A 13,154-nucleotide genomic window follows, 5' to 3' on the forward strand; every position below is an offset into this window, starting at 1 on the left:
TGAGCTCTATTGCACTCTGCTGGCCTGGAGCGCACTGCTGCTCTGTAAAAAAACAAAGCTGCAGTAGCTATAGTAAAAGTATATGATTTCAGTGGAATATAAAGACACACAACTTTATTCAGTGATAAAGATTTGGCAATAATTGTGTCTTGCACATACTCAACATCAAAATAAATGTAGTATGGTCCAATGCAAGTACTATAATTAATATATTAGTACAAAAATAGTGGCAAATTACAGCCAGGATTAGTACCAACCTGTGAGTCTGAGGTAGGGATACAAAAAAGGCTGGTGAGTTAAGACAAAGGCCAGTTTTCAGCTTCTTCCAAGAAAAATAAATACTATAAATAAAATGGACTTTCTATAAATGATTTTTAAAATATGCATTGATATTTTAAACATAATATGCTTGATGCTCATTTCAAGTTGTTATAGCTTCCATTCCAAATTACTGAAATTAAATACAGTACAAGCCAACGGAGAAGTGGGCAAAACACATTAAAAGTTAAACCCAGAGGTTTTAACAAAAAGCATATTCATATTGGATCGATTGAATTACAAAAAATGAAAAGAAAAATCCAGTTGCAATTTTAGAACTTCCTTCTATTCTAGTTAACACTATCTTTTAAAACGTAATTGTTGAACCCTCAAGAGGCAATGAAATGGCAAGAGACTGGTTTTGGATTGTGGATTTAGAGTTCACTTAATTCTCTGTCCTCCAAGAGCATCCCGAATAAACTGTAAAGTACGTTTATAGAGAAATGAGTCCTTTTTTTCTGGCTTGCAGATGTTGAGGTGATCAACGTCCACCTGGATGAGGTCCCCAATACCCAGATCTGAGAGAGAAAAAGGAGAATTTTTGTGTTCTGATAGCAGGAAACAGTCAATTATTATGTAAATATGATACATCACAATGCTGCTTGTTGTTCAGTTATTCTGACATACCCGCTGACTGCGATGGAATTACCAACATTTTGAGCATCGGCCCAATGTAGGTTGGCAGACTTTCTGCAAAGCTAAGGACCTTGAACTCTTGTTCCTTTGCAATGTTCAGGAAATTTTCATTCAAGTCCCGTAACGCTGGGGAGTCTGAGTCGAAATAGATCATCAGAAAAATAATGTGCCAATTAGATTTAGAATCTTAATCTTAACAATAGGAATTAATATTGTATTAATATATAGGGAACAAAAATAAATCACATTATACCTCTACATAGTTCTTTTACTTCAATGGAGGGAAAAAGGAGGTATCGGGCATTTACAGAATACTCTGCCATGAACGTGCCGTGATGAGGAACGCTGTAGAATAGAATTCCCTTTGTGTTCTTGATCAGCGGACTGAGATCAGGATCTTTAGAGGCGTCTAAGAGCATCTTTTTCACAAGTAAACCTGTGACACGTTTTGATTTAGAGTTACAAATTGATTTTTTAGCTACAAACAGGGCTGCACAATTAATTAAAATACCGAAGTCACAATATGGCCTTGTGAGATTAATAAACCTCTAAAATGAATATTAAACCCCCAGTTGAAACTAAAATTACATTTTTGTTATCTGTGACCCTGGACCACAAAACCAGTCTTAAGTAGCACGGGTATATTTGAAGCAAGAACTAAAAATACATCATATGGGTCAAAATGATTGATTTTCTTTTATTCCAAAAATCATTAGGATATTAAGTAAAGATCATGTTCCATCAAGATATTTTGTAAATTTCCTACCATACAAGTTAGATTAGTAATATACATTGCTAAGAACTTCATTTGAACTGCTTTACAGGCAATTTTTTGCACCCTCAGATTACAGATTTTTCAAATAGCTGTATCTCGGTCAAATAATATCCTATCCTAACAAACCATATAAACCATACATAGTAATGAAAGCTTATTTATTCAGCTCAGATGATGTATAAATCTCAGTTTCGATAAATTGACCCTTATGACTGGATTTATGGTCCAGGACTCCAGGGTCACATATATAAGCAGTCGCAATATAAAGTGTAAAAAATCTATTGTATTGCAAATAATTTAGACAGCTACAAAAATATGATGTAGGACGATTTAGAAAATGACTCTCATAGTTGGGTGCTGGTTATTCTAAGACCCACCACGGACTAACCTCCCATACTGTGGGCTACCCAGACCACAGGCCTGTCCCCTACACCTGCATCCTTCAATTTCCTCAGCAGTTCCTGACTTTTGTATGCCAAGGACTTCCTGTATAACACAAAAATCAGGGACAAACATTGATATTTCGTATGCTATGTTGAATTAAGATAATTTAGTAATGCACAGCACACATCAAAAATTGACTGTTTACCTTTGGTTTTCGGCAGGACACTTAGCCTTCCAGTCACTTAAGTGGGTGTCATATTCAACAGACAGGATTCTGAGGTTTGGACAGTCTACAGCCAACCACGACTGTGGAAAATGCAAAAAAATTTGTTGACTTTAGACTTCAGCCAGACTTTCAAAATACCTCTGAGGCCCTGTAATGCCATTACACTGCAAGTAATATTTGGGTACTCATAAGCTTCTTTAAAAAAAAAAAAAAAAGACCTTGGGCCAGCATTCAGTGTAGTCCTCTCGAACCCCTTCCACCTTGTCATCTTCCATCACATCAAGGTCCTTTTGACGCCAAGTTTTAAAAGCTGCTCCCAAGAGGCCGTGCACAAAGAGAACATCGGCTTTGATTGGCTGACTGAATATGAAGGATGGAAAACATAATTAATCCTCACTAAGCAAAAGACATTTTCAGACATATTCGGCAAAGTTGCATTAAACTAATCAAAAGTTAGACTTTTATAATGTTACAACAGATTTCCCCAAAATATTAGGCAGCACAATAGTTTTGAACATTGATAAGATGTTGCTTGAGCAGCAAATCAGCATATCAGAATGATTTCTTAAGGATCATGTGACACTGAAGACTGCTGAAAATTCAGCTTTGCCATCACAGCAATAAATTACATTTCAAAATATATTACAACAAAATTTGTTTTTAAATATATTACAATAAAAAGAGTCATTTAAATATTTCACAATATTACTGTTTTACTGTATTTTGATCAAATAAATGCAGACTTGGTGAGCATAAGAGGAAGTTCATATAAGCATGCATACTTAGTGCGGCATTGTGGGTGCAATATGTAAACACCATCCTGGTACTTCTGCCTTACTGCATCTCTATCCAAATTGGCTAAAGCACGGGCAGCATGAGATGCCTGCATGATGTGTGGTGACTGGATCATCTCAGCCAGGACAGCCACCCAACCTAAAGGTCAACCACAAAAGAGAATAAAGAACTACTCTTTTTCAACATAAAATCAGTTATTCTAAAATGTAAAGCTAACCTGACTGTACTATGGCTGTGTGCAAGCTCTCATTCAGGGCAAGATTTCCAATAATTCGCACAATGTTGCACTGAATTTTCGGAGAGTCTCTGCGAAGCTGGTAGACTCTTTGCAAGAGCTGCAGTCCTCCATTAGCAACAATGTGGTCACAATGACTTTGGACCTGTGAACGAAGAACAATTAAATGCTTTGAATTAATTCATTTATTACCAACAATTTGCTGAAGTCAAAATCTTGATTAAAACTGATCAACTGAACGTACACATCAAGAATATCCACAAAACATCACTCAACACACACAAGCATCCTGTTTTCTTTGATCATTGCTTACTTCCTTGCTACACAAATACATGTCGCTTTGCAGAATTTGTAAATCTTCACCTTTGAGTGCTGCACCAGGGCCTGCAGGCAGAATGTCTCCACCTTCTCAGAGGGGGTGGAAGTCAGACTTTGGGCATAGGGCAACCCATTTCCTCCAAAACACCATAGCCCTCCCTATAATCACAGACCAAAATGCACAGCTAACACAGTGGCACTTTTATATGGATATAAATTTGATTAAATGAAGTACAATGGTGCTTAAACACTTTGTCAGGGTCCATGATTCCAGAAGTGTTTTCCCATTTATTTTCCCATAGGGATTTTAAAAATTACTTGGTACATGGTGAATCACAATATTACAAAGCCAAAAAGTATTCAAAAGAATACTTTCTGAGGGATAAATAAATATACACAAATATTTAGGTAGTTTGAGAGCGTAGGTTATTGTTAAACAAACTATGGAGAAAAAGAATAGGATTTTTAGGAACCGTTAGGAACTGTTGCACTCTGTAGTTTGACTATGTATGTCTCACCCGTTGAGAGGCTAGTGATTGGCTGCTCTCTCTTAATGCCAGAGAGGTGAAGTACCGCACACACTGATCCACCTCCGACTGGGGCAGAGATGCCAGTAACTGCCTAAGCCCATCTTCTATCGATATATCCTATACATGCACATAATATTAGCACAGATATCTGACATTACACAGCAGTTCAATTTGGCTGTTGTCTGAACGATAGCTACCCACATCGTCAGTGTGTGGCAGTGGAGGTGGAGGGAGAAAGAAGCGCAGGTCCACGTTAAGTATGCGGGCGAGAGCCACAGCTGTGCGCTGATCTACCACCTGTGCTGCAGTCTGGTACTGATAATCTGTGACGGACAAGATAAAAGACCATTCAGAGCTCACAGAGTTACAGTTAAGTGTTTTTCTTTGGTAGGCAAAGGGGTCTGCGCAATAGAAATAGGTTTTGCTGAGCAAAAACAAGAGCAAGCAGTAAAGTCAGCAGACCATGACATTTTATAATACTGAGAAAAGTTAGAAAAAGATTAAAGTGTGCTGCAATCTCTCACCCTGCCAGTGGTGATTCTGGGCCAGTTCCTGTACCGCCTGCTGTCTCACGGCCCGGTCGGCAGAGCGGGTTTTCTTCAGCAGCATCCATAGCGCACATTCATGAGGGTCTGCGTCTAGATGACTGAGATGCTCTGATATAAACAAACATCAACATATGCTTATTTCACATAATTGCAAACACAGAGATATACAAAAAATGACTAATCAATGTATATATTTATAGAGCACATTTAAACACAACCGAGGTTTACCAAAGTGCTGTACAATGATTAAAAGAATACCAATGAATTAAAAGTGAACAAGATAACAAAATAAACAAGCAATAGACAATCAGCTTAATACAAGAGAGACCCAAAATAACATACTTAAGTAATGGTAAAATCTGGAGGAATAGACAATGCAGTGATAGATGGGGCCAGTCTAATGTAAATTATGTAAGATTCATGATTTAATATGAACTCTATGATATGAAAAGTTGATATGAAGGTTTTTTTTGGCAAAAGTCAAATGGAAACAGATGCCTTCAGTTAAACAGTACAGGACTTCTGATCATCTCTTTACACATTTTTCTATAGTCTATCAGTCTACTGAGATTGCTCACTCTGCTAAACGTTTATTCTAAATGTACACTACCATTAAGGTTTAGAGTCAATAAGATTTTTAATGGGGTTTTTTTCTCTAAAAAATAATATTACTGACCCCAAACTTTTCAGAAGTACTGTATATTATAAACTACTCTTCAGCCTCAAACCTGGTGCCATGTATGCTGCGATTAAAAAAATCAGAGTGTATTAGATTCCATATGCAGAAGAACAGAGCAGACAGTAAGATACCTGGCCTATTTAAAACAGAAAAACATTCCATGTCATTTCCTCTTTGTGCAGTTACAGTTGACATCTAGGTCAAAAATACTGTCAAGTTAACTTTCAACAGAAAGCAGATGTTTCCTGAGATGCAATAACCATACTGTCCCCAAGTGGTTTTTCTAAGCATGTCCTCTAATATAAGCATGCCGTTTCACACAGTGCCTACTGTCAACAAATATAAACTTTCAATATTTTAAAACAGGCACCAAGACTTTTCAATGCCATCAAATAGAGATGAAACTACTCACCATCCAATGGGCGAAGAAGAACTCTTGATGAAATTTCAAGAAACTTTCTAGCTGCTTTATGAAGTTCCTTCCTGGTCTTGATAGTGAAGCCTAGAAAAGAAATAATGTCTGTTGTGGGCAATCAATAAATCTGTATACATTAACTGTAAAACAAAATATATGAATGGGCTGTTTTAATGTCTAATTGTGCAAAATCTCAAACATTACACCTACAATATACTAGCAAAATTTTTATCTAATCTAAACTAAGGCATAAATACAAAGGTCCAGCAAAAAAAAAAAAAAAAAAGTATGAATCATTTATGGTGTAGTATTCGTCAGTTGCAAGTTGCTTTCAAGGAATAAATGTAAATGTAAAAGCAAATTAATCTTTTGGTTCACTGATGTTTATATTCCCTCTCAAGCACAAACACACACAAGTGGTAAATATTCCAGAATGTACCAGAAGCAAGGCTCTCCTGTTCCCTATTAGTGGTGCGAGTCAGGTAGATGTAGGACTTGTGCTTCTCCTGTAGTATGGCACTGGTGTCGATAGTGACGGCCTGGTTCAGAGTAATTGCCTCGTATGTGATGAAAACACAGCCTCTGTGTAAGCAAACTTGATAGAGTCAGAATGTGTTTCTGGAAAGGGTAACAAACCTGGCTTATATCACATTCTCTGAGTATGTGCTGCATGATACTCTGTAATATAAATTTACTGATGGCTTGTTAAATAAATGCAAAAAATAAAATAATAATAAACCCACCCCAATACTATTGCTCCTGTCACTTTTGCTATTTTTCCTAAAGACAAAAAAAAGAGATGAAGACCAGCATTCAGAATTATTCAGTTAAGCATTCAGAATACATCTGTCAATTTATGAACTATATAAGGAATATATATATATATATATATATATATATATATATATATATATATATGCGCTACCGTTCAAGAGTTTGGGGTCAATTTTTTTTATTTATTCATTATTTTTTATTTAATTTAACGTTTTAAAACGTCTTGTGCTCAACAATGCTGCATTTATTTGATCAAATGATCATAGAGTTGTTTAGAATAACTGTTTTCTATTAGAATATAGTTTAAATGTAATATATTCCTGTGATGGCAAAGCTGAATTTTCAGCAGTTTTCAGTGTCACATGATCCTTCAGAAATCATTCTAATATGCTGATTTGGGGCTCAAAAAACATTTGTATTATTATCAATATTGAAAACAGTTGTGCTGCTTAATATTTTTGTGGAAACTAAGATAGTTTTTCAGGATTCTCTGATTAATAGAAAGAACAAATTTATTTGAAACAGGAATCTTTTGTAACATCACCAAATATTTACTGTCACTTTCACGCATCCTTGCTAAATAAAAGCATAATTTTCTTTTTTAAAAATCTTATAGACCCCTTTTGAACGATAAGCTTTTCAATAACTACAAAATGAATTTTATTTTATTCTATATGCTAAGTACTCGAGGCCAAATACATTAAAGCGGTTTCAAAAAGTGAACTGCCTTCCTAGACATAATTTTTGGGCATCATCGACACCATAAATGCACCATAAAGTAGGTTCAGAGTCTTACTGAGGTCTCTCCATGGCAGGGCTCTCTTCACAGCAGGCCCGGTGGTGCTCAGCCGCCGGGCGCGGATCATTCGCAGGGCGGACGCAGACATTGACGGCTTTGCAAGCAGAAATCCCACGATGGCACACGTTAATGTTGGCCAGAGGGCCGGTGAAACATGTATGCCCACTGTTTATAACTGCTGGCGATTAAAGTAATCTTCTCACGTCGATTATAATAACCTAAATACTACAAAATTAAGAAAAGAGGTGGTGGAATCATGATATGCCAGCAGAGTCACTGTCAGCTGTTTTTAAAACAGTCAACATACTTCTTTACCTAAAGAGACTGCAGATATTGATACTGCTCTAAAATATCTTAATTTGATGTTAATTCCTCATTTGATAAGGAGTAATAAGCATGTATGCATGTATGTAAAAAGCCGAGTTAACGTTAGTAACTTATTCTAGCGAAATTCATTCTCTGCGCCTAAGATTGACATTTAACGACTGAAATTGTACGTTAAATGTGCATTTTACCTATCAAAACAGAAGTTCCTTCCAATGAACGAGGTATGAAAAATCACGTTTGACAGCAAATATAAACAGGAAGTGTTTTCAGATTGAACGCACATTAACGTAGAGCGTCATTACCGTAAGTAACGCAAATATCGGCGTCACGCGTTGAAAATGCCCTACCGTAATACCCAAGTGTAATACACATTGTTTAGTGTAATCACCCCTACCTTGTTTATCAGGCAATTAAATCATTATATCTTCTCTAAACCTCTGTATAAATTTAACGGTAATATTGCAGAACAGTAGAAGGACGTTAACACATTTGTATAATTTTTAATGATATCTTTTTACACTCGTGCAAACCTAGAGGAAACCTATATGTCAAAGTGCCGATGGGCGTGAAGGATGGCAGGTCACTTCCAGGATGTGTGTGCTCTAAACCCTCTGTAACACCTCTGTCTGCTCATTCCTCAGTAGCCGTTTTCAATGATAGATCATGGACATGTTTAGCTCTCTCTAAAATGGACAAATTAAAAGGATTGTTCACCCAAAAATGAAAATGCTGTCATTATGTTTCAAACCTGTGACTGACTTTCTTCTGTGGAATGCAAAAGAAGATATTTATCTTCAGCAGAAATAAAGTGATGGCGACATAAAGGTGGTTAAATAAAGACAGAAGTTAAATTTTGGGTGAACTATATTAATTTTATGGTAAGTGTATATAACTTTCAATGAAGATGCAGGAATTAAAACATGCAGATGCAAAAAGCTATTGCAAAATGCATTCTGTCAGTTTATTTTTATGAGTACAATTGCCTTGAGAAATACTTACAATGATTCCAAAAGACTAAAGTTCACAGAAAAACAAACTAATAAATAGACAATCTAATGAGTTTGGTGCTAAACGATTTTAAATTAGTGTTTGCAATAACTGTTTGCAATACAGATCAGTAATGCTCTCAGATTTGTCCCCATGATTATTACGACCTTCAATATCTCTTCTCTCTGTGTTTATCACGTTTTCTCATCTTTCCTCTCTCACTCTTTACAAACATATTCTCTCCCTGCAAAACTATAGGTCTTTTGTCTTTATTAATCAATAAAGCAGACCTGTAGAAAGCAAAAAGTCATCTCACTCTCTCTTTCAAACATTCTCTGTAAATATTTCTTATTGACCTCGCAGAAAATAAAGATTCCAAAAAGAGGTTTTCACAATGATGCCATAAAAGAACAATTTTTTTGGTTCCCCATAGAACCTTTCATGGAACAGTTCTTAAAAGAACCTTTTCTTTTCTTAGTGAGAAGAACATAACCTTTCGTTCAATGGAAGGTTCCCTGGATGGTTCCTCATAGAACCATAGATGCCAATAAAGAACGTTTCTTTTTTAATAGAATACAAACAAACAGAATATGCAAATATATACACACTGGAAAAACTGGCCATGTTTTAAGATGTAGGACATCCATATTGCTTTCAGCTGTCCAATTTTCTAGTCCAAGTCTATTAATACATTTATCTTCCTCCATCACTGTAGCATCTCCTCTTCCTTCATGTGGTTGTCTCTTGATAGGCTCGTATGATGCTCTCATAGGCAGGTGGTGGAGTCTGGCCTGCATGAAAGCCCCTTAGATTGCTGTTGCCCCAGAAGGAATCCGGCCTGTTTCTGGCCCGGGGTGGAGTGACCATGGAACTGACAGTGCTGGTGGAGCCAGCCGCCCCAGGGCCAGTAGTGAGAGTGGGGGTCCGTGGCAGGCTGCCCTGGGCACCCTCTTCTGCTTCACGAGCTATCTGGCTACACTGAAGAAGAGGATGAAAAGTAGAGGCCCGGAAGCTCGACTTGTGGCCCGGTGAGTCACCATAGTCTATCGGTGAGGATGAGGTTTGCCGATGGAAGGAGAAGGCAGCGCTGGCCAGACTGTTGTTGCTGCGTCGGTCGTAGCCGGTGCTGTGTCGACTGTAGCCTGGCCGAGAGCGTGGCGAGGACGAACGGGTGGTGGAGCGGGACTGGTGGATGGGCACGCGAGTGATGGTGGCTGAAGCTCGTCGACGAGACATCCAGGTCAAAATCATATAGACCAGAGCTCCCAGCAGAAGACCAACAACCATAGAAAGACAGAAGGCCAGAATCACATCCCCTGGAGGATGGAAAGAAATAAAAGTGGTTAATATTTTTAAGCAAGCACTCTGTGGCTACACAGTTGCTTATAATAAGTGGACTTGGCAACATTTTAAGAGCAAGCTCTGAAACCTTCCAAACATAAACAAAACAGGAAGACAAAACATGTAGACGGTGGTTTTATTAAAATAAGTCTTATAATCATCGCTGCTGTAATTTGGTTCGTTTACTTTGGTCAAAAATATCAAAGCAAAATTTAGCTTATGTTACCAGGGGAAACTGATCTTGATGACCTCCTAATGTGAAAGTTCGCCAACTCACATTAAAAATGCAAAACACAGGGCAGTGAAATTAATAAAAATCTCACTTTTTTTTTTTTTAACTTTTAAGTCACTTTGATCGCTACATTTTTAGAATGCCGTGTCGCTTCAAACACGTCCGTCTATGTTTACCGATGTTTACATAGAAAAACAATGGAAAAGGCAACTTAGAAAAATTTAAAAACGTGTTTTCTGCTGTGTTATTGTAGGCTACTATAAAATAAAATAATTAAAAAATAATGTTCTCCTTAAACCCCATTACAGGCTAACACTGTACATTTTTAGGAATGACAACTGCATTTAAATACTTGAGTGAATCCCCTAAATTACAGTTTTGGACTGTATCTGTATCACGTAAACATTTAATTTTTAAGATGCTTGTCGCTGTTTGGCAAACTGCGCTAGGGGCGCCAAAATACAGTTTGCATAGCGGGAGACGAACAGAAATGACTTTAACATGTCGACCAGTCTGTATAATTCGCTTGTGTTTTCTTTTTTATGGAACGTGCTGTTAAACGATTGGTTCCATGTAATCCAGGTTTTTATATATTTCAAATGGCTAATGAAGTGTTGACGGCGTTCTACTCCAATGACAGAAATCCCTAACTCTGTAGGATCATTAAGGAGAAACTATCAGGAGATTGAAGGTCAGTCAGGAGCGCCTATCCTGACAACTCAAGGTGGGCGGGGACAAATTCCACAATAGAAGGCGCACCCAAAGTTTTCTTATCCTTTAGAGTTAAATGAATTAAATAGTTTGCATTTTAGTAAGCTTCCTGTTATGGCATTCCATTGTCTACAGAAATACCAGTTCCATCAACACACAGCTTCTATCTGGCACAGGCCATTTAAGGTCCTTTGAAACGGACAATACTTTGAGTGAGAATTTTGGCTTTACATTTGAATTCCTCAAATTAAAATTAGTTTTAAAAAGAGTATACTTATTCATAGATAGGAGCCAGTGTTATTTTTAGTAATGTATTTGATTGAAGCAGGCAAATTTTAATTTGAAGCAGCCATTTTTAACCACAGCACCTAACTGTTCTACAGATTATTATTAGTATTATAAGAATATGACTTCAAAAACTCTTTAGAGACTTGTGTGTAAAATAATGTGGATATTTATATGCAATTTTCTCCATAGGTGAAAGGAATCACAGTCCAGAGTGAAGGATCATCTGGAAATGACATTTGGAAAGACCGAATGGAAAAATCTGCACACTGGCGGTGTTGTTTTTTTATGGACCACTTTTGCCAATATCTTTTGCCACTAGTTACTACAGTCTGCATTTCTGTTTCTTAAAAGACTCGACACAGCATTTTCTACACTCTCCAGATTTTTTTAGAGGTACAAAGTTGAGTTTGTAATACTGTGAATTAATTTGTGTATGCGAGAGAGAGCTCTTTATAAAGTGTGTAAAGATGGTAAAATATCTTACTCAATCCGAAGGACACCAGTATCTCCACAAAAGGATGAGTGCTGTTATCTGCCATAGCTCCCTCCAGAGACACAGGGGAGATGAGAGAGGACACAGTCTCTCCCCTCCAAATCTTTCGTTCTTTCACTCTTCCTTTTAACTTTTTCTTGGGTCTCTCTCTGTGTCTATCCAACTCCTCAATTCCAGGGACCCTCCTCTCTCACTTTCTCTCTGTTTGTGTCTCTTTTTCAGTCCCAGACTGCTCAGCACTGTGGCACACAGGATCCTCTCCAAGGCTGGGGGCGCTACTCTGTTGTTTGTGGAAAAGCAAAGTCTTCACTTCACATTTCCTGCCTTTCCAGAGTAAAATTAGCAGCAGGCTGTCCGTCCTTATCTACGCAGACCAGGGTTCCTGTGGGATGGAGAGGAAAGGGAGGAGGGTACAGAGAGGAGGAGAGTCAAGGTGTACGTGAAATCATTTGCTCCTATTATTTGTCCCCTTTCCCCTGGCCAAAATTCATCATATTTTACTTCTCCTTATTTCCTTTTCACTTCCAGACACTTGGCATGAACAATGTAGGCTGTACTGTTCTGTGTCACCACTGATGGCATTTTGCCAGTTTGCAGTGGCAAAGAGCTACTCAATTCATTTCATCCTCTGATCAAAAATACAGTAAAAACAGGAATATTGTGGAATATGATTATTTTAAATTATTATAATTTATTAATAAAAAGAGTATTATTCTTTAAAAATATATTAAATGATTACAATTATTATTTATATATTTTAACATTTGATTAATTTTAATGATATAAGCTTATTTTTTTTTAGCAGTTATCACTCCTGTTGTCAGTGTCACATAATCCTTAAGAAATCATTCTAACATTTTTTATTGTTATCAATAATGAAAACAGTTGTTTTGCTATACATTTTGATGGAAACCATGATACATTTTTTCAGCATTCACTGCAAAAGAACAGCATGTATACATCTTTTGTAACCTTATAAATATCTTTACTGTCACTTTTGATCAATTTAATGTGTTCTTGCCAAATAGAAGTGTTAATTTCTTAGAAAAAAAGTACTGACCCCAAACTTTGAACGGTAGTGTATTGTATAAAAACATAATATACAAGACAATATAAAAATAGCATGACAAAATATTTAATTTGTTTTTAATATGGCAGTCCAAAACATCAGAGGAACATGAACACATTCTCATGTGTTTGTTTTTTGTGATATTTTTACCACATATAACAAATGTCAGCATAGCCATGGCAGCTGAAGCACTTAAAAAGCATCCAGAATTCTTTCAGGATTCCAGCACAGGAAACCAAGTCCAAACAGATGAAACCCTTGCATTTTTCTGTGT

At 37.0% G+C, this 13,154-nt stretch overlaps 2 protein-coding genes across 4 annotated transcripts; both read right to left on the reverse strand.

Moving 5' to 3' along the window:
• Positions 1 to 70: 70 nt before the first annotated feature.
• LOC306844380 (protein SERAC1-like) lies at positions 71 to 8,086 on the reverse strand. 3 transcript variants are annotated; one of them, XM_079376469.1, is made up of 17 exons: positions 7,948 to 8,048; positions 7,430 to 7,657; positions 6,603 to 6,639; positions 6,299 to 6,441; positions 5,857 to 5,946; positions 4,742 to 4,873; positions 4,419 to 4,540; positions 4,206 to 4,334; positions 3,733 to 3,846; positions 3,352 to 3,514; positions 3,122 to 3,272; positions 2,558 to 2,699; positions 2,319 to 2,419; positions 2,118 to 2,215; positions 1,208 to 1,390; positions 946 to 1,089; positions 71 to 836 (listed from the first exon to the last, which is right to left on the reverse strand). In XM_079376469.1, the coding sequence occupies exons 2-17, from the start codon at positions 7,518 to 7,520 to the stop codon at positions 700 to 702; spliced, it is 1,977 nt and encodes a 658-aa protein (XP_079232595.1). In that variant the 5' UTR covers positions 7,521 to 7,657; positions 7,948 to 8,048; the 3' UTR covers positions 71 to 699. The 3 variants fall into 3 exon arrangements, with proteins under 3 accessions (XP_079232595.1, XP_079232594.1, XP_079232596.1); XM_079376468.1 differs by having other exon boundaries at positions 7,430 to 8,086; XM_079376470.1 differs by lacking the exon at positions 6,603 to 6,639 and having other exon boundaries at positions 7,430 to 8,048.
• Positions 8,087 to 8,614: 528 nt separating this feature from the next.
• myct1a (myc target 1a) lies at positions 8,615 to 12,146 on the reverse strand. Its single transcript, XM_079375852.1, has 2 exons — positions 11,803 to 12,146; positions 8,615 to 10,062 (listed from the first exon to the last, which is right to left on the reverse strand). The coding sequence occupies exons 1-2, from the start codon at positions 11,855 to 11,857 to the stop codon at positions 9,476 to 9,478; spliced, it is 642 nt and encodes a 213-aa protein (XP_079231978.1). The 5' UTR covers positions 11,858 to 12,146; the 3' UTR covers positions 8,615 to 9,475.
• Positions 12,147 to 13,154: the final 1,008 nt, after the last annotated feature.

This window comes from Barbus barbus (assembly GCF_936440315.1).
Source record: "Barbus barbus genome assembly, chromosome: 24".
Lineage (NCBI taxonomy): Eukaryota > Metazoa > Chordata > Actinopteri > Cypriniformes > Cyprinidae > Barbus > Barbus barbus.